Source organism: Impatiens glandulifera, chromosome 1 (assembly GCF_907164915.1).
Source record: "Impatiens glandulifera chromosome 1, dImpGla2.1, whole genome shotgun sequence".
NCBI lineage: Eukaryota > Viridiplantae > Streptophyta > Magnoliopsida > Ericales > Balsaminaceae > Impatiens > Impatiens glandulifera.
Genome location: NC_061862.1, coordinates 12,820,377 through 12,840,649, shown reverse-complemented (window position 1 = coordinate 12,840,649; position 20,273 = coordinate 12,820,377). Strand labels below are relative to the sequence as shown.

Sequence of the window (20,273 nt, the reverse complement as noted above, 5' to 3'; positions counted from 1 at the left end):
AGAAGCTACAAGTATCTAGCTTTAGCAGCATTGTTACATTGTACTGAATAATATATATATTTTAATTAGAAACAGTAAACCCTAGCAAAAAGAAGCATCACTTTATTATTTATATATACACTACTAATTAAATGGTTAGCTAGCTGTCCTCTTAGACATCTTTATTTATTTTCTTCAATAAAGTAAATTAAAGATACATCTAAAGTATGTTACACAAATTAATTTGGTCCACACATATCATATTAAATGTTAATTTAGCATAAGATCGAGATGCGATTTTGCGACGTTTAATTTGTTAGATTATTATACAAGTTTTTTCTTTTCTAAAAAGAAAGATATCATATATAAATGTTTCGATTCGATCCACTATGCGACATGATTGAAATTTACTCTTTTTTTTAACTGTAACTAAAATTATCGTTCATTTTAATACCAAAATTTAACTTCATCCGTACCAAACGAGGCCGATCCAAGTATATAAAAACGGAAATTGACCCTTGACCATTTTTAATTTATAATGCTATCTCAAGCTCATTATTTTTCTCCTCATTCTCCCCCATATTGTTAAAGGAAATGGCTGGAAAGATGAGTGGAAGCTCATCAAATGATGATGGCTATATTAAGGAACAAGAAAGGTTGCTTCCCATAGCCAACGTTGGTAGAATCATGAAACAAATCCTCCCAGCTAATGCGAAAATCTCAAAAGAAGCTAAGGAAACCATGCAGGAGTGTGTCTCGGAGTTCATAAGCTTTGTGACAAGCGAAGCTTCCGATAAGTGCAAGAAGGAGAGGAGGAAGACGGTTAATGGCGATGATATTTGTTGGGCTCTTGGAGCACTCGGTTTTGATGATTATTGGGGTCCGATAAATAGGTATTTGAATAAATATAGAGAAGCCGAAGAAGATAGGGCTAATCAAGCCGAATCATCTTCTTCCTTGAATTTTTCAAGGCCATTTTAGTTAGGTTTTATACTAATTTATAATGGTTTCTAGTTCTACAACATATATATTAATTGCTTAATTTGTGGTGTGTTGGATTGATGACTTATAAAAACTTGTGTGTTATTAATGTTTGTTGATCAATTCATTTTGTGGATCAATTACGATGTCAATCATGCATACAATGAATTTGCGGCCAAAGAGAGATCCAAGATGAGAAAACAAGGTTAGCAATTTGATCAATTTCTTTTACAATTAATTAACCCTAATTATCGGAAAATTATCAATCAATTTGTATCTGAACCTGAATCCTACAATTATACATAAATTTGGTATATTTTTGTCGCAATTCCATATTGTTTTCTAATTCCTTTTTTGTTTTCTAAAAAGAGAGATACTGTCCATTTCTTTCCTCGCATTCAATATCAGATCTAGGTTACCCTGAACCCTATATTTTCGAAGAATGACTGTGATTTGCACAGTTGTTGTGTTGGTTAAGAAAACATTGAACCTAGTCAGCCAAATGTTTGATTATATAATTAATGAATGAGACAACCATGCCTAACCCTAAATTTAATGAATTAGGTTTCTTAATTTAATGTGTATATAAATACACTTCATGTCTTCAAAATCACTAACATAAATACATTGTTCGTTTGTACATGTGTATATATTTACAAGGATCGAAATGAGATTCTTTGACTAGAGTTTCCTTCCTCGTTAATTTGTGAGGTCATGATATATCGCAAAGAGCGCGACTCCTTGAGAGAAGTTAAGAGAGGGACCGACAACACATAAATTAATATAACAAAACCAACATCCTATACTTTAAAAACCCGAAAGAATCAACCACTAGAGATAAACATCAAACAGAAAATATATATTTTTGGTCTGGAACTGTTTATGTGCTGTTTCATGTTTGGAACAGCATTTGTAGGCCAGAAGAAGTAAGCTTCATGATGCAGAATAGTGGTTTATTTTGATCCGTTCCCCAATGATAATCTAAGCTAGCTTGGCTCAAGAAATAATAATATTGTTACCCTTTTCATATCTATTGAAATTAACCAAATTAATTATATATATAGCTAGGTAGGTAGTTGTCTATTAATTTATTTTTTGGGTTTATTTCTCTCTTTTCAAATTAATTTTTGTTCCTTTCTACTAATGTTTTATAAATAAACCAAAATGTTATGGTTGTGGTTTCATTAAGACATATGAAGTTTTATTTGGTCCTCCATGAAATTGCAAATAATGTTAATAAATATTTGTTACATTTATTACTATCTAATAATTATAATTTGCACCAAATTAAAGTTAACTTTTGTATATGTTAGACATTTAAGTAATATAACGAGTCAATTGATTTATGTGAAGATTTGGGAATATATAACTAGGTCTTGAAACTATTAATACAAGTGGCTAAAGTTTTTTCTGTTGATAACTAATAATATATACAGAAAATAATATAAAATATGATAATTAGCAAAATAAACAAGAAAAAAAAGAGAAGTTTAGTTTAATAAAGAAAAAACTTTATTATTCAAAATATAATATTTGTGGAGATATAAAGATAAACTCCTCCCAAAAGGATCAAATCAAGAGGACATATATACTTATACGAAAATGATTGAGATCGAAGTTTAAAATGAGCTGTCGCGTATAAGAAATTAATTGATATAAAAAAAACTCATAAAAGAAACGCAAAAACATCATAGTGAAGTTAACTATTATTCTCGCCAGAAATGAAAACCGGATATGAGCACAAACAATATGAAGTTTTCTCTTCCTTTGAGTTAACATGACATTAGTTTGAAAATTGGTTTATACATACTATAAATAAATAAATGATAATGAGAGCCATGACAACAATAAAAACACAACATTAGTGTAAAATAAATACAAAAATACGCCCTTAAAAGATTAAAGGAAAATAATCAATGTTTAAAATAAAAAATTATTAATAATAAAATTAAATGACAAATAAATAATAAAATATTTTGTGATATAAAATAAAAATTTAATATATATATATATTGCATTTAAAACAAAACAATAAAAACAGAGAGGTACGATGTTCTCCGATTCCCTTGTTTTCTTACCTAAAATTACTACTTAAACAATATTAACCATTATCTGCTAAAATAGTTTAGAAAAGCGTCGCTAATAAATCAGCGATTTAAAAATGTAGCATCGTTTTACGTGTCGCTATATATTATGAACCATATCTTCATGTGCTGAAAATTGAAAATATTTACACGAAAACTCCCTCCAGCCAGCGCATATTTAAATGGTCGTTAAAAGTACCGACAATGTTTTAAGAACCGTTAAGATTTAATATACCTATTTTTCACCGAAAATATAATATTCAAAACGATTCTACAGTAATTTCTTTTAATGAAAAAGAAGAAAAGAAAAACTAGCATGACAGCTCTCATTCATACCTCTTCCATTCAAAGCGTTTTTAGATTTTATAGAACAAGTGACCTCTTACCATTGAATTACGCTAGTAGAATGATTCTACAGTTTAATTAAAACTATTCTAATAAGGTCCCTAACCTTATAATCATTCTAAATTCATCAATTAACTTACAAAATAAAGTTAAACAATACAAATTATCCTAAGAACAACAAATTGAAGAGTTTAACAACTTCTAGAACTATCATAAACAAATGTTAAAATCATATATTCTAACTTTTATTTTCTTTTAATATATGTCACATAAGTTCAAACTTAGTATGTTTTTAAAGAATCTATATCTAAATCTAGATATAGATCATAAAATTTTAAAATTTGTGTTTTCAATTCAAAGTCATCAAATAAAAAACAAAAATATAATTATTTTATTTTAAAAATTTAAATACAATAGAATATTATAATAACTAAGCCAACTAAAAATTCAAATAATCTACTTTTTGATCATACGAGTTTTTTTGAAAATAGAAATCCCAAATAACTCAACATCAAACAAACTCTTGGAGTTCTTGCATAAAATAATTAAAAAGGTCCTTGAGGAGTTAGTTAAGAGTATATTAACAAAGAGTATATATATATAATAGATCAGAATTTTCAAATAAGATCATACTCAAGATACAAGGTCTCCATTTTCATTCTATACTCTTCAAAAGATCATATAACTTCCTGGTAAGTTCTAAAAGCGACTGGCTGAAGAAGAACTTCAGTTTGCCCTTCAATGTTAGTCCCCAACTTTCTTTTCTATGATTAAATTCTGATTTATTATATAATCTTTATGAATCAAGAATGCCAAAATGATACTCTTAACTAAACTGTATACTTACTTTGAATACTAACACTCTCCTGAAGAACCTCTTTGATTATTTTACACATGCAAGAACACCAAGAAACCCGCGGTTCTACAGAGTGATTTGAGCAGAGGGGTTAAAGCTGTGGAATTGATGGTATAAAGCAAGACCCTAATGATTTATTTCTATTGTCTAATTAATTAATGATATGTTTTTCAAATTTGTGGGTAAAGGACGATCCTCTTAGCGCTTTGCCAGATCATGTTCTGAGCAAGATCATTCGTAAGCTGGACCTGAAAGAAGCAGTGAGGACGAGCATTTTATCGAAAAGATGGAGATATATTTGGACTCACTATCGTGAACTTGAGTTTAACCATGTTAATATACTTGGAATGAATTCTAGGCTTGAGAGGAATGAATGGGTAGGTTTAGACACTGATTTTGTGAAATGGGTGGACAAGATTATGGAACAGAGGTTCGAAGGAGATATAAGAAAGGTTAACTCTTTTTACATTAAGTTTCCGTTGGGAGCTAGCTTTTCTTCATCAATAAATAGTTGGATCGATTTTGTTGTTGCAAACAATGTTGAGACCATTGATCTTGATTTATCCTCTTGTCTACCATTAGAAAGACACACCTTCTCATTGCTTAGGGCCGTCTCCAATAATGAGATAGGGACACTGAAGTATCTGCGACTCACCCATTGCAATTTTCAGGGTCGGTCAAGTTGCCCAAAGTTTGGTTCACTCATTTCTATTCGGCTTGAATCTGTAACCATAAGCAATCTTCAACTGGACAGGGTTCTAGAAAGTTGCCCATTACTTGAAGAATTATCTCTGGATAGATGTATTAATCTAACCAAACTGAAAATTGGCTATTCAGAGAACAACAACAACTGTACTCTTTTGAAGTATTTGTCCTTGATCAACTGTTTGAATCTTTTGGAGATTGATGTGATCCGTGCCCAAAATCTCACTTATCTTGAGCTTGAAGATCTAAGGATAGACAGTCTGCAATTGGAGATGTTGATAAAACGTTGCCCTTTACTTGAAGAATTATCTCTGCATAGATGTAATAATCTCACAGAACTGAGAATTGGCGATTCAGAGAACAACAATTGTACTCTTTTGAAGCATTTGTCCTTGATTAACTGTTGGCAAGTTAGGGAGATTGATTTGATCCGTGCCCAATATCTCACTTCTCTTGAACTTGAAGATGTAACGATAAACAGTCTGCAATTGGAGATGATTATAAAACATTGCCCGTTACTCGAAGAATTATGTTTGAATAGATGTCCTCAAGTCAAATATCTGAGAATTCTCGAATCAAACAACAGTCCTCTGAAGTTTTTGTACATGATGAACTGCTGGGAACTTTTGGAGCTTCAACTTTGTGCCAACCTTCTCCATACACTTGAATGCAATGTTATGATAGATTGGTTCCCGGTTATGAAAACCCCGAACCTGGTTAATGTTTTTATTGGCGAACTTATAGATTTCCACCATCCTCTTACTAAAATAACTCATGACATTCCTTCGCTCGAGAATCTAATCATAGGGTCTTATCATAGTTTAAATGTAAGCCTGTCCTTGTTACCATTTTGTTTTTAACAAATTAACCAAGTTATTGTTTCTTGTTGGCCAGTATTTTTTTGCAAATGATGAACTTGTCCCTGCATTGTCTTTGAGGCGATTGGTTTTAAGTGTTAATCTGTGCTTTAACGATGGAGATGAAATTTTATACGTCAGTTATATCTTGAAGGCATTCCCCTTATTGGAAACATTGGAGTTAAATGTAAGACTCAGTTACATCTACTTATGATTATCGAAGACCATTGCATAATTTTTAACTTGTTTGTTGCAGTTCAATAGCATATCCAAGTTTGATATTAATGAAGAGAAGATGACTGTTGACAAATGCCCTAATGGAACCATAACCAAGGTTGAAATTAATGGGTTCAATGGAAACCAGAGGGTTGTTAATGTGCTTATGTATCTATTAGAGAATCTAACCGGGCTTAGAGAATTGGTCATTAGTCCATTCTGGAAAAGATACAGAAGCTTAGTTTGTTGGTCTAATGAAGAAGCGACGACGGGATCTTGGTTTCAATGCAATTATGAATGGCTTCGCACAATTGTTCCTCTAAATGTCGATCTAACGTATTCGGAAGACATGGATTCAGATTCAGATTTACTTTGAGATGTAATAATGCAAAATTTGTATTCCTTCTATAGGAAATTTCTTTAACTGATTCTATCTTGTTTTTTTAGACATTTTCCCACTTTGATTTTTCTTATAATTAGCACTATGAAGTATCATCAATTGAAATTGAATGAGAAGGAACATGAAGCTCAAGGAAGAAGAATTATTATTATGTGCAAAGTATTAAAGTAGTGTTAGTTAATGGATAATAAACAAAGTAAGATATTTACTGACGCAAATTAGATTTACCGTCGCATAATAGTGTTACCGTCGTATAATAGTGTCGCTATTTCTGACCCTAAAAATATAGGATCACAAGAAATTGGTCAGCAAACACTTTAGTGAAGCAATATATAGAGTCAGTAAGTTTTTATTATAATATTCATTTTTTTTTTCATTCCAAACCTTTTCTTTCATTAACAGATTTTTAATTTTCAAATATAATTTTTATTTTAAAAAATGTATATTCTAATATATAGACCATGTGTAGGAGATCAATTCTCTTCAATTTAATTTTCACTAAAATGAAATAAATTTAATAAAATAAAAATGTCAGCTAAATAATAATTAAGCAAGATTAGGTAAAATAGTTTTTAAATAACTTTTAAATAAAAATGCATCCTTTTACATGTCCTTCCCAATCTCCAAATAAGAAACAAACCTAAGCAAAATATGAATTTATTTGATTAGAAATTTTCCAAATAAGAAACTAGCTTAGCTTAGATAAATTAAGAATATATTTTATTAGAAAATAATTTCTAAATAAAAAACAAACTTAAGTAAAATAGAAATTTATTTTATTAAAAAGTTTTAAATAAAAACAAACTTAGAAAAAGTAGGAGTATGGTTGTTAAATTGTAGGTATAGTTTAACAATTATATCATTCATTAACTTGAATCTTGAAGAACTGATAATAAATTGATATCATTCATTAACTTGAGGTCCAAGTACAAGTCTAAATACGCGAAAATTAGACAAATATGTAAACAAATCAATGTTGGCAGATGTGGTTAGAACTATCTCCTTAAAACGAAATGTGAATAATAACAACCGTAGTGGAATGCAAAATAATAACGTAAAAGTAAGAAAGAACGAAAGAACGACACAAAAATCTTACCCAGGTTTGGACCAACAATGTCCTCCGTCCTATTTTCTCGGAGAATCGATTCAATAGAGTTATAATATAGATTACAAACCCTAACTCTTTCAATTTGTTCTAAGTTTTAGTCTCACATCACTCTTCTCGTTTACAATGTATAAACTTTTAGAATTCATAATTAGGGTAAAAATCATGTGATATCTTTGACATCTCCAGCATAATATGATCTCGTGGTGATTTAGTTGATATTTCCATAATAATACGATTTGATTGACATCTTCACAATTATGTGATTTCATGCCTTTTTGAATCCAACAAATAAACGCACATATCTTCCTTCTCCCTTTTGTATCTAACATTGAGACACACCAAATTGAGCCTCAAAACCCTATGCCCAATTTCACAAATTCTCCATATTGCCTCTATGTCTATTGTCAAACGAATGAGCCTCATCACCAAGAACACCCTAGAACCGATCCTTTCACTTCTCCGATTATGTTCCAACCTTTGTGACGTGAATCAAGTTGCAATATTTTCGAAACTTGATTACTATCATCACCTTCGTGGCTCGCGCACATACCATGTCATACATTAGGCTCCCGACGACACTCGCATATGGGGTGTTTTCCATTCTCACATTTTCCTCCTCGGTAATCGGTGATATCTTTAAGGAGAGCTTAAAATGAGTAGCTAATGACGTTTGAACAACCTTAGCATTAGACATCCCGAACTTGGCGACCACTTTTCGAAGGTAGTCTCTTTGAGAAATGAACATAAAGCCTTTCTCCCGATCCCACTCAATCACCATCCCCAAAATTTTCTTTGTCGGTCCCATATCCTTCATCTCGAACTCACCCCTTAGCAAACTCTTGACCTTGCAAAACTCTTTCTTGTTTCCCGATACAATAACCATATCATCCACGTATAACAATAAGAAGACCCCGCAACCATCAACCCACTTGATATAGACACAACTATCAAAATTTCTCCTCAAGAAATCGTTACGAACCATGAACTCATCAAAATGCAAATACCATTGTCTTAGGGATTGTTTCAAACCATAAAGCAAGTGTTTAAGGAGACATACCTTGCCTTCATCACCGGGTTTGAAGAAACTCCTCAGATTGCGTCATGATGATCTTCTCCTCCAAGTTCCCATGAAGAAATACCGTCTTCACGTCCATTTGCTCGAGCTCCAAGTCAAACGGATTCACTAGATCGAGCAACACACGAATGGATGTGTGCTTCACTACTGATGAGTAGATCTCGTTAAAGTCGACCCCTTCGCGTTGTGTGAAGACCTTAGCTATTAATCTCTCCTTAAACCTTGGCTTTTTACTACCCTCTACACTTTCTTTGCACTTGAACACCTACTTTGAACCAACCACTCGTTGATTCTTGAGTTTACCACCAATTCCCACATCTCATTTTTGTCAAGCAATGCCATCTCCTCCGCCATAGCACACTTCTATTCGGTTCTCTCCATCGATTCTCTAAACAATCTCGTCTTTGATTCTTGTACCTCATCTACGACAAGGAATGCAAAGGCTGCCACATCGGAGTAGCCAAATATCTCTAGAGCTCGGACTGTCCTACGGTCTATATCTTGCGTTAATTGGTAGGAGCTAATGTTCTCTTTCAAATTTGTACATTCTTGTTGAGTTATGGAGCACGCACTTATAATAAATTATGTCATTACATGTTAAGTCATATGAGCGAAAAAATGATGAACTGAAATCTATTAAACATCAGTTATGTGAAAATTGCATTTTTGAAAATAGAACATGTGAGCTTCTTAAAGATTAGGAAAGAGCTCAAGAAATAAAAACTAGAATTGGTACACTAATATTTGAAGACCTGCACCCGTTTTTTCTATTAAAGGTTCAAACTATTACATGTCGTTTATAGATGATTCAACAAAAAAGTATGTGTTTACTTTCGAAAACAAGTCTGATGTATTTATTGTTGTTAAGAAGTAGAAATTTTTGGTTAAAATGAAACAAATCAGAAGATAAGTATTTGAGATCCGAGACGAGTACATCAATTCAGATTTTAGAGAGTATTATGTTGTGAATGTGATTAGTATGGTAAAGACTGTTTTCTAAACGCCTCAAGAGAAATGAGTAGTTGAATGAATGAATCAAACATTGAACAATCGTGCTAAAAGTATGAGATTGCGATGGGTTGCATAAAACCTTCTGATAAGAAACTATCAATATTTCTGAGGACTCCCTTTCCATTGATAAAAATATGATCCTCAGTTCCAACTACTTTGAATACACAGGGGCATACTGCCGAATTCCGCTTTCAAACTAGTCCTGTCCTTACTTTTCTAAGAAGTTACTATCCCCTCGGGCAAGCATTTTGCAGGATTTCACTATTGGGTAGGTAAAATCTTTGGTCGGGTATACCCTGAAACTTTAGGTTAAATCCATTTTTGGAGGGGGGCTTGGCATCTATGTGTTCGAGAGGTAGAAAACAACCTTTGTGGCGGGATTTACCAGGTAGGTATAATTTAACCCGTTGCACCTGCCAAGACTCGCGATCTGCCCAATCTTCACAGGTTCTCAAGCGGCTCCCCATTCACTCAATGGGATAGCCAGCCCCCTACAACGATAAATTCCAAGCCAAGCACTTAAGTTAAGACTAGTGCTAGCCCTTGCCTGTCTGGCATGGCCATTTAGAAGGTCAGAAATTAGACAACTTGTTTGGCTTTATTGAGGCCTATGTTGTATGTTGTATTGAGAGCCGGTACCGAACTATCTGAAATACCTCTAAAAAAAAGGCTTCAATACCTTTTAAATTCGTAGTAGGAATGCCATTTTCAATGAACAAGTTTTTTACAAAGATTGTGTCGAAAAGACATCAGATGGTGATTCCAAATTGGAAGAATCTGCCACAGTCAATTTATATACCGAATTGGAATAAGGTATAATTTTCAGATGAATATATACCGACCGTCGAAAAAGACCAAAGTATTGTTGAAGATTAAATCATTGAAAATATGGTCCAAGAGAAAAATTGACAAACATCGGTTGTACAGTGGAGAAGAACGTCAAGAAATCGAAAACCAATTGAGAGGTGATCCCCATCTTTAAACTATATCTTATTAACAAATAGAGGTGAACTCGAATGTTATGAGGAAACAATACAATCAGATGAATTAGTTAAGTGGAGTTTGCGATGAAATATGAGATGAACTCTTTAATGTCGAATCAGACTTGGTAGCTCACCGAGCTTCCAAAGGGAAAGAAAAGCACTTCACAACAAATGGATTTTTAGTATTATAGATTACGTGATAAAAATATTAGGTACAAAACAAGGGTGGTTGTGAAAGGTTTTAGAAGAAGGAAGGTATTGACTATAATGAGATATTTTCTCTAGTGGTTAAATTGATGTCAATCCGAACTATTTTGAGTTTGGTTGTGATTTTTTTTTTCCTTTTCAACAAACATAAGTCAAAACCGTTTTTTTTTTCACGGTGATTTGGATGAAGAGATTTACATATGATAATCACAAAGTTTTTGAGGTTAAAAAGGAAAATATGAAGTTGTGTTTAAACTTAAGAAGAGTCTATATGGTTTGAAACAAACTCCAAGGCAATGGTACAAGAAATATTATGAGGTGTGAAATTGATCATTACAGCTATATTGAAAAATTACATAAATCATACCTTATTTTTCTACTCTACGTTGATGATATGTTGATTGCTGAAACAAACTTGTATGTGATTAACAAGCTGAAGAAAGAGTTGTCTAAGAAGTTTGCAATGAATTATTTGAGTGTTGCAAAACAAATCCTTTTGATGATGATCTTCAAGGATAAAGATGTTCTCAAACTTTCTCAAAATAATTATGTGAAGAAAGTTCTCATCAAGTTAAACTTGTAGATGCAAAATCATTTACTCTATACCCCTTAGCTAGTCACTTTGGGCTATCTAAAGATCAGTCATCTTCAATAAAGTATGAGAAAAATTACATGGCCACCGTTCTATATTCCTCTTCTATTTATTATATTATGTATGTGATGGTTGCACACGACTAAACATTGCACATGAAGTAGGAGTTGTTAGTAGATTTATGAGCAACCCGGGTAGACAACATTGAAAAACAGTAAAGTTGATACTATGGTACTTAAGATGAAGTATGTGTCTTGGTTTGTGTTTTTTGAAAATCTGACATGGGTTTGAAAGGATATATTGATGATGATAATGGTAGTGATGTTGATAGTAGGGCACATGAATGTCCATATATACTATATATACTTTAGGAGGTACTGCAATCAGTTGAGTTTCAAAACTTTAGAAGATTGTTGGTGTGTGATAATGAGAAATCCATGCATAACTAATCAAACTCAGACGAATACAACTCTTTACAATAATTACAGGCATCATTCGACTTATGACCCTTTGAAGTAGACGACTTGTTGTACTTCTTCTTTTTCCCTCGCTCATTACCTACGTTGGTAAGCAACCCCGAGGTTGGACTTTCTACAATTATACCAGTCTTCTTATGGAGGAGATCCATCGACTCAAGGGTAAGCCTAAGTTCATCCAGACTTACTGTACCTTCATGCACTCGTAGGTTGAACACGCGCTGTTTTAGAAGCAACTTGTTGATGACCGACTTCGTCATTTAGAGTTTCTCCAACTTCAACCATAATCCAACAATATTCTCCTTCTCTGAGACCTCAATGACGTCGTCATCTACAAAATACAACCATAATGTCAAATATGCCTTCTCCTCTAGATTGAACTCAACAATTATTCTACTCTTGTTGACAACTTTTATGGTCCCCATAAACCCTATTATTTCAGTAGAGCCTGCATCTTGATCTGTCATAAACTGAAACTGTTTATCCCCGTAAACTTGTCGATCTTAATGTTTAATACTATCACCTCATTTGAAAAAACAAACAATCGAATTAACTTTGCTATGATGCTAGTTTGTTATAGCGAAATGCGAGATATTACGTAAACAATAAAGAAAGAACATTAAATTTAACGCGATTCACTAAAATAAAACTTAACTATGTCCATCAGAAGAGAGAATATTATTAAGAATATCACAATAAAGATTACAGTATTATAGACTAGGGTCATGACACGAATTTATATAACATTCGATCCCCGAAACTCTAACAGATACATAACTAGGGACTGAAAACGATCTCTAAATGTAAAGACTTCAGCTTTCTAAAATGCTCACTTGCACTCATAAATAAGTCTTAACTAGGTCAACTCAAATATCAATTGAATTTAACCTCGCTATGATTAGAGTTGAACCAATGACAATCTTCTTTCTAGGTGGATTGAGTTGGCCCATTAAGAAAATCTAAATATTCAAGTTTTCTCAACAAACTTTATACTGGTGTTAACTACTATTCTCGCAATAATGATATGAGAAAAAAAATAAAATTTCTTTTATAAGGAAATATTACATTAGTTTAAAAATTGGTTCATACATAATATAAATAAACAAATAATAATGAGTGTCATGCCAACAATAAATACAAGACATTAGTGTAAAATAAAATACATAAATATGCCAAGAAAAATAATCAATGTTTAAGATAAAAAAATTAATACTAAAATTAAATGACAAATAAATTATAATTTTTTTTTGTAAAATAAAAAATGAAAATTTAATAAAAAAGCATTCTTATAAATATATATTGTATTTAATATATGTTTTAAATATATGTTTATATATATCCCACAAGTTTATTTTATTTTATTTCTCTGAATTTGGAGAAAGAAAGAAATAGTTTTATTTATTTATAAACTAATAGGTGATTTACCTACAAATAGACCTAAATAGTAAATACTACTAATCTGAAGATGAAACAATTAAATCAGAGAGACATAAAATTACTACGTTTGATGGTAATTAAACAATAACCATTATCTGCTACAATAATTTATAATTTATAAAGAAAAAAGACTATGGAAGGAAATTTGGGGGAGAAAATTTGAGAGAGATTGACGTGGTGCAATTTGACTGGTCGAAAAAATAACAATTTTCTCTCTCTTTTCTTTCTCCTCACCCGGTTATTTCAATGCTACACATAAAGACAGTGTTTGTATCCCACTCATAAAATGACACATATACACAAAAGTTAAGCATCACCCTTCTCATTTGTTTAATTTTTTTCTCTTTGTACAGGTGGCGCTGCCTTAGTGTATATAGGCACTACCTGTATGGGTAGCATCGAACTAACCCTCCTCGCCTTTTATCATTTTTTCAACCAATAATGTGGTGACACATCATTCTTTAACCCATTCCTTCTCCCAAATTTCCTCCACTATCACTCCTCATTTATAAAATCGTCGCTAATAAATCATTGTTTAAAACTGTAGCGTCGTTTTATGTGTCGCTATTATAATATGAACCATATTTTTATGTGCTGAAAATAGAAAAACTCCCTCCATCCAGCGCATATTTAAATATTACTGACAATGTTTTAAGAACATCAAGATTGAAAATACCTATTCAGAATGATTCTACAGTGTCACAAAGTACACTTTGGTACAAATATATTAAAACTATTCTAATAAGGTCCCTAACCAGGCTGTTTTATAATCATTCTAAATTCATTATTTAAACAACAAAAAATTATCCTAAAAACAGTTAACTTCTACAACCATCATTAACAAATGGTAAAACCATTTATTCTAACTTTTATTTTATCTTTTAATATATGCTTACATAAGTTAAAACTTAGTATATATGGATGATAAACTTTTAAAATTTGGGAGTTTTCTAATGACTTAAAATAGTTCTAATTAAGGGAAGTTCTAACTTATAACTTATTTTTTCATTAAAAAAATAATAATTAGTTTTAAATAAAAATCCCAAATAACCCAACATCAAACAAAGTACTCTTGGAGTTCTTGTGTAAAATAATTAAGTTAATATTCAAATTAAGTATAAAAGTTAGTTACAACTTACAAGTATCTTTTTGGCTTTCTTGATTAATAAAGAGTATATAAAAGATTAGAATTTTCTAATTAGATCATACTGAAAATACAGGGTCTCCATATTCATAGTCCTCCAAAGATCCTTGACGCCTGAATCGAAAACACCCAGATCATTCATCTTCCTGGTACGTGCTGCAGGGGCTGGCTGAAGAAGAACTTCAGTCCGGCCCCTAGCTTTCTTTTGTATAATCAAGAATGCCAAAATGATACTCTTAACTAAACCTTTCTTTATGTTCAAGGTCCTTTTCAATTAACTTACACAAGAATTCCAAGAAACCAGCAATGAGCGGAGGGGGGCACAAAACTGTGGAATTGAAGGTATAAAGAAGTATAACCTGTTGATTAATTTGTATAATTAGTGAATTAATGATATCCTTTACAAACTTTTAGGAAAAGAAGGCTTCGCTTAACGATTTGTCAGATGATTCTCTTAGCGAAATCATCTGTATGCTGGACATGAAAGATGCAGTGAAGACAAGCATTTTATCGAAAAGATGGAGATATATCTGGGCTAATAATGTTGTTGATCTCAAGTTTAACCATTTTAATATACTTGGACTGAGATCTATCCCCGACAAGGAAAAATGGGTAGGTTTAGAACTTGTTTTTGTGACAACGGTGGACAAGATTATGATGCAGAGGTCCCAAGGAAGCAGAAACAAGATTAACTCTTTTTGCATCCAGTTTCCGTTGGGACCGAGATTTTCTTCATTAATAGATGGTTGGATCGAATTTGTCGTTGCAAACAATGTTGAGACCATTGATCTTGATTTATCATCTAATCTACGATTGGAAAGATACAACTTTTCATTGCTTAAGGCCGTCTCCAATAATGAGATAGGGACACTGAAGCATCTGCGACTCACCCGTTGCAATTTTAAGGGTCGGTCAAGATCCCCAAAGTTTGGTTCACTCATTTCTATTCAGCTTGAATCTGTAAACATAGGCAGTTTTCAACTTGCCAAGGTTCTAGAAAGTTGTCCATTACTTGAAGAATTAACTCTAGATACATGTCTTAATCTCACCCAACTGACAATCAACACTTATCTTTTGAAAAATTTGTCCTTGATCAACTGTTCTAAACTTAAGGAGATTGTTGTGACGAATGCCCCAAATCTCGTTTATCTTCAGCTTACAGGTGTACTCATAAACAGTTTTCAAGTAAGGCGGTTTATAAATTGTTGCCCGTTACTCGAAGAATTAATTTTGAATTCCTGTCCTCGACTCAGATATCTGGAAATTCTGGAATCAAACAACAGTCCTCTCAAGTATTTGTACATGATGTCCTGTCGGAAACTTACAGAGCTTGAACTTTGTGCCGACCTTCTCCATACACTTGAATTCTATGATATGTCAGAATGGTTCACAGTTTTGAAAACCACGAGACTTGTTAATATTTTTATTGGCGAAGATGTAGATATCGAGCATCCTCTTACTAGATTACTTCACGATATTCCTTGGCTCGAGAATCTAATTTTAGCGTCGTATCATCCTTTAAATGTAAGTTTGTCCCTTGTTACCATTTTCCTTTTAACAAATTAACCAAGTTAATGTTTCTTGCTGGTCAGTTTTTCTTTGCAAATGATCCCGTCCCTACATTGTCTTTGAGGCGATTGGTTATACATGTCAATCTGTGCGATAATGATAAAGATGCACTTTTATACGTCAGTTATATCTTGAAGGCTTTCCCCTTATTAGAAACATTGGAGTTAAACGTAAGAAAGACTGTTACGGGTCAGTTATATCATCTAACTATGATTATCGAAGACCATCACATGTTTATTCCTGTTTCTTGCAGTTCAGGAACTTAGACAAGTTTGATAATGAAGAGAATATGACCTTTGAGAAATGCCCTAATGGAGCCATAACCAAGCTTGAAATGAATGGGTTCAGTGGAAGCGTGGGGGAAGTTAATGTGCTTATGTATCTATTAGAGAATCTAACCGGGCTTCGAGAATTGGCCATTGGTTCATCCTTTAAGAGATACTATAGCTTCAATCGTTGGGTTAATGATCTACCATATAACACTACGAATGAACAATGGTTTCATTGCAATTCTGAATGGCTTCGCACAATTGTTCCTCTATCTGTTCATCTAAAGCTTATGAAAGACTTGGATTCAGATTTACTATGAGATGTAATAATGAAAAAAACTTCAATCAAACTGCAATAAACAATGTAAAATTTGTATTCCTTTTAGAGGAAATTTCTTTAACCGATTCTATCTTGTTTTTTTTATTAAATTTTGCCCACTTTGATTTTACTTACAATTAACACTATGAGTTGAATGAGCAGTATGAAACTCTAGAAGTGAAGTTCAAGAAGACTTTTTAGCTATTATTATTCAATGCAAAGTATTAAAGTAGTGTTAGGATAATACAACAAAATAGATACTTACTGACGCTAAAATTATATTTACCGTCGCATATATGCGCCGCTATTACTGACTCTAAAAATTATATTTGTTCAGCAAATTTAACCGTGTTGGTAAGTTTTTATTATTAATATTATATATAATACATTTTTTTTTGCTGAAATTATAATATATATATTCTTTTATTCCAAACCTTTTCTTTCAGATTTTTAATTTTCAAATATAAACTTGGAACTTATTTTTAAAATTATATCCTTTCACATGTTTCCATACCTAGGATTATTTGGGTAACAATGTTAGGCATGGAAAAAGTTCGGGTTTGAGAACCCCCAACGGACCCGAAAACCGGTTCCACGATTGACCCAAATCTGATTGGTTCCGATCTGACGGGTACCCGACCGGGCCGTTAAAAAATAAGTCCTGAATATTTTTTAATTTTTTTTAATTCTTTTTATCTAATTAATAATTTAATATCTATTTTTTGTTTAATATCTGTTCTTTACAAATTACAATGTAGTTACAACAAATTTTACTTTGTGATACAATCTCCAATTTAAATTTATTTCCATATGGTTTTCGAATTTAAGATTTAGGCGGGAAAGATTTGACGACCATGGATATTTTTTCAAATTAATCAGTTTTTTCTAATTATTTTCAACTTTTATTTTTACTATTACCTCAAAAATTTTATTTAATTTTTAAATATTAATTTATTTACATAATTATTTTAAATATTAGATTTAAACAAAATATATTTAAAATAAACTAAAACAAAATATCATAACCAATCATGGGTTATCACAAAGTACATCCAAAATTAAATTTTAAACATAGTCATTAAATTTAAAAATATGTTTTATAAATTCTAAATATCAAATGATATTCTTTATCGGCAACTCTATTGGATATTCACTACGGATTTTTCTCCAAGTTAATTTCTATAGTATTTGTGACGACTCTGAGCTTTCACGGGATGTTTTCAACAAATTTTCGAATGCAAAACATACATTGTCGTAAATTGCATCAAAATGTTCGTTCGAGACATATATTCCGGACATTTAACTTTTGATTTAGCGCCAAGTAACGTCATGGATAACTATCATTGATTATTGGCGACGGTTTTACTGTATTTGTGACGACTTGGAGCTTCTACATGACGTTTTCAAAAGAAATTCGACGCAAAACATGCTATGTCGGAGATTTTATCAAAATGTTCGTTCAAGACATCCTGACATTTACCTTTTGATTTAGCCATAAGTGACGCAGAACATGCTAATGTTCGATTTTATCTAATTAAATACCCAAATAATATAAACTTGTCATCAAATAACTTTCAAAATTACCCAATAATATCAAATAAGTAAAGAGGTCCTTGAGGAGTTAGTTAAGAATAACTTTTTGACATTCTTGATTAACAAAGAGTCTATATAAATAATAGATCAGAATTTACAAATCGAAAACACCCAGATCATTCATTCATCTTCCTGGTAAGTGCTGGCTGAAGAAGAACTTTCTTTATGATCAATGTTTGTCCCTAACTTTCTTTTCTACGATCTAATTCGTAAATTCTGATTTATTATATACTCTTTATGAATCAAGAATGCCAAAATGATACTCTTAACTAAACTGTATACTTACTTTGAATACTAACACTCTCCTGAAGAACCTCTTTGATTATTTTACACATGCAAGAACACCAAGAAACCAGCGCGTTTTACAGAGTCATTTGAGCAGAGGGGTTAAAGCTGTGGAATTGATGGTATAAAGCAAGACCCTATTGATTTATTTCTATTGTCTAATTATTAATGATATGTTTTTCAAATTTGTGGGAAAAGGACGATCTTCTTAGCGCTTTGCCAGATCATGTTCTGAGCAAGATCATTCGTAAGCTGGACCTGAAAGAAGCAGTGAGGACGAGCACTTTATCGAAAAGATGGAGATATATTTGGACTCACTATCGTGAACTCAAATTTAACCATGTTAATATACTTGGACTGAAATCTAGACTTGAGAAGGATGAATGGGTAGGTTTAGACACTGAATTTGTGAAATGGGTGGACAAGATTATGGAGCAGAGGTTCGAAGGAGAGATACGCAAGGTTAACTCTTTTTACATTCAGTTTCCGTTGGGAGAGAGCTTTTCTTCATCAATAAATAGGTGGATCAATTTTGTTGTTGCAAGCAGTGTTGAGACCATTGATCTTGATTTATGGTCTCCTCTACCATTAGAAAGACACAACTTTTCATTGCTTAAGGCCATCTCGAAAAATGAGATAGGGACACTGAAGCATCTGCGACTCACCTATTGCAATTTTCAGGCACGGACAGTTAGTTCCCCAAAGTTTGGCTCACTCATTTCTATTCAGCTTGAATCTGTAAACATAAGAAATTTTCAACTGACCAAGATTCTAGAAAGTTGCCCATTACTAGAAAAATTAACTCTCGACACATGTCTTAATCTCACAAAAGTGACAATCAACGCTACTCTTTTGAAACATTTGTCCTTGATCGGCTGTGTGAATCTTAAGGAGATTGTTGTGAGCCGTGCCCCAAATCTCACTTCTCTTAAGCTTGAAGATGTAATGATAAACAATCTGCAATTGGAGAGATTTATAAAACGTTGCCCATTACTTGAAGAATTATCTCTGGATAGATGTAGTAATCTCACCAAACTGAGAATTGGCGATTCAGAGAACAACAATTGTACTCTTTTGAAGCATTTGACCTTGATCAACTGTTTGCAACTTAGTGAGATTGATTTGATCCGTGCCCAAAATCTCACTTTTCTTGATCTTGAAGATGTAATGATAAACAGTCTTCAATTGGGGATGTTTATAAAACGTTGCCCATTACTTGAAGGATTATCTCTGGAAAAATGTAATAATCTCACCAAACTGATAATTGGCGATTTAGAGAACAACAATTGTAGTGTTATGAAGCATTTGTCCTTGATTAACTGTTTGAACCTTAGGGAGATTGATGTGATCTGTGCCAAAAATCTCATTTCTCTTGAGCTTGAAGATGTAATGATAAACAGTCTGCAATTGGAGATGTTTATAAAACATTGCCCGTTACTAGAAGAATTATGTTTGAATAGATGTCCTAACGTCCAATATCTGAGAATTCTCGAATCAAACAACAGTCTTCTGAAGTTTTTGTACATGATGAACTGCTGGAAACTTTTGGATCTTCAACTTTGTGCCAACCTTCTCCATACACTTGAATGCAATGTTATGACAGATTGGTTCCCTGTTATGAAAACCCCGAAACTGGCTAATGTTTTTATTGGTGAAGATGTAGTTCTCCAGCATCCTATTACTAGAATAATTCATGACATTCCTTCGCTCAAGAATCTAATCTTAGGGTCTTATCAGACTTTAAAAGTAAGTTTGTCCTTGTTACCATTTTGTTTTTAACAA

The 20,273-nt window shown here is 32.4% G+C and overlaps 2 protein-coding genes across 2 annotated transcripts; both read left to right on the top strand.

Annotated features, from left to right (window-relative positions):
* The first annotated feature begins 573 nt into the window (after positions 1–573).
* Positions 574–6,399, top strand: LOC124914848 (F-box/FBD/LRR-repeat protein At1g16930-like). The gene is made up of 6 exons (XM_047455499.1): positions 574–872; positions 1,868–1,886; positions 4,291–4,356; positions 4,434–5,777; positions 5,845–5,994; positions 6,064–6,399. Exons 1-6 carry the CDS (start codon positions 574–576, stop codon positions 6,397–6,399), a joined length of 2,214 nt encoding a protein of 737 aa, XP_047311455.1.
* Positions 6,400–14,762: 8,363 nt separating this feature from the next.
* Positions 14,763–16,614, top strand: LOC124914648 (F-box protein At4g22280-like). The gene is made up of 4 exons (XM_047455273.1): positions 14,763–14,798; positions 14,871–15,980; positions 16,049–16,195; positions 16,279–16,614. The coding sequence occupies exons 1-4, from the start codon at positions 14,763–14,765 to the stop codon at positions 16,612–16,614; spliced, it is 1,629 nt and encodes a 542-aa protein (XP_047311229.1).
* The last annotated feature ends 3,659 nt before the right edge of the window (positions 16,615–20,273 follow it).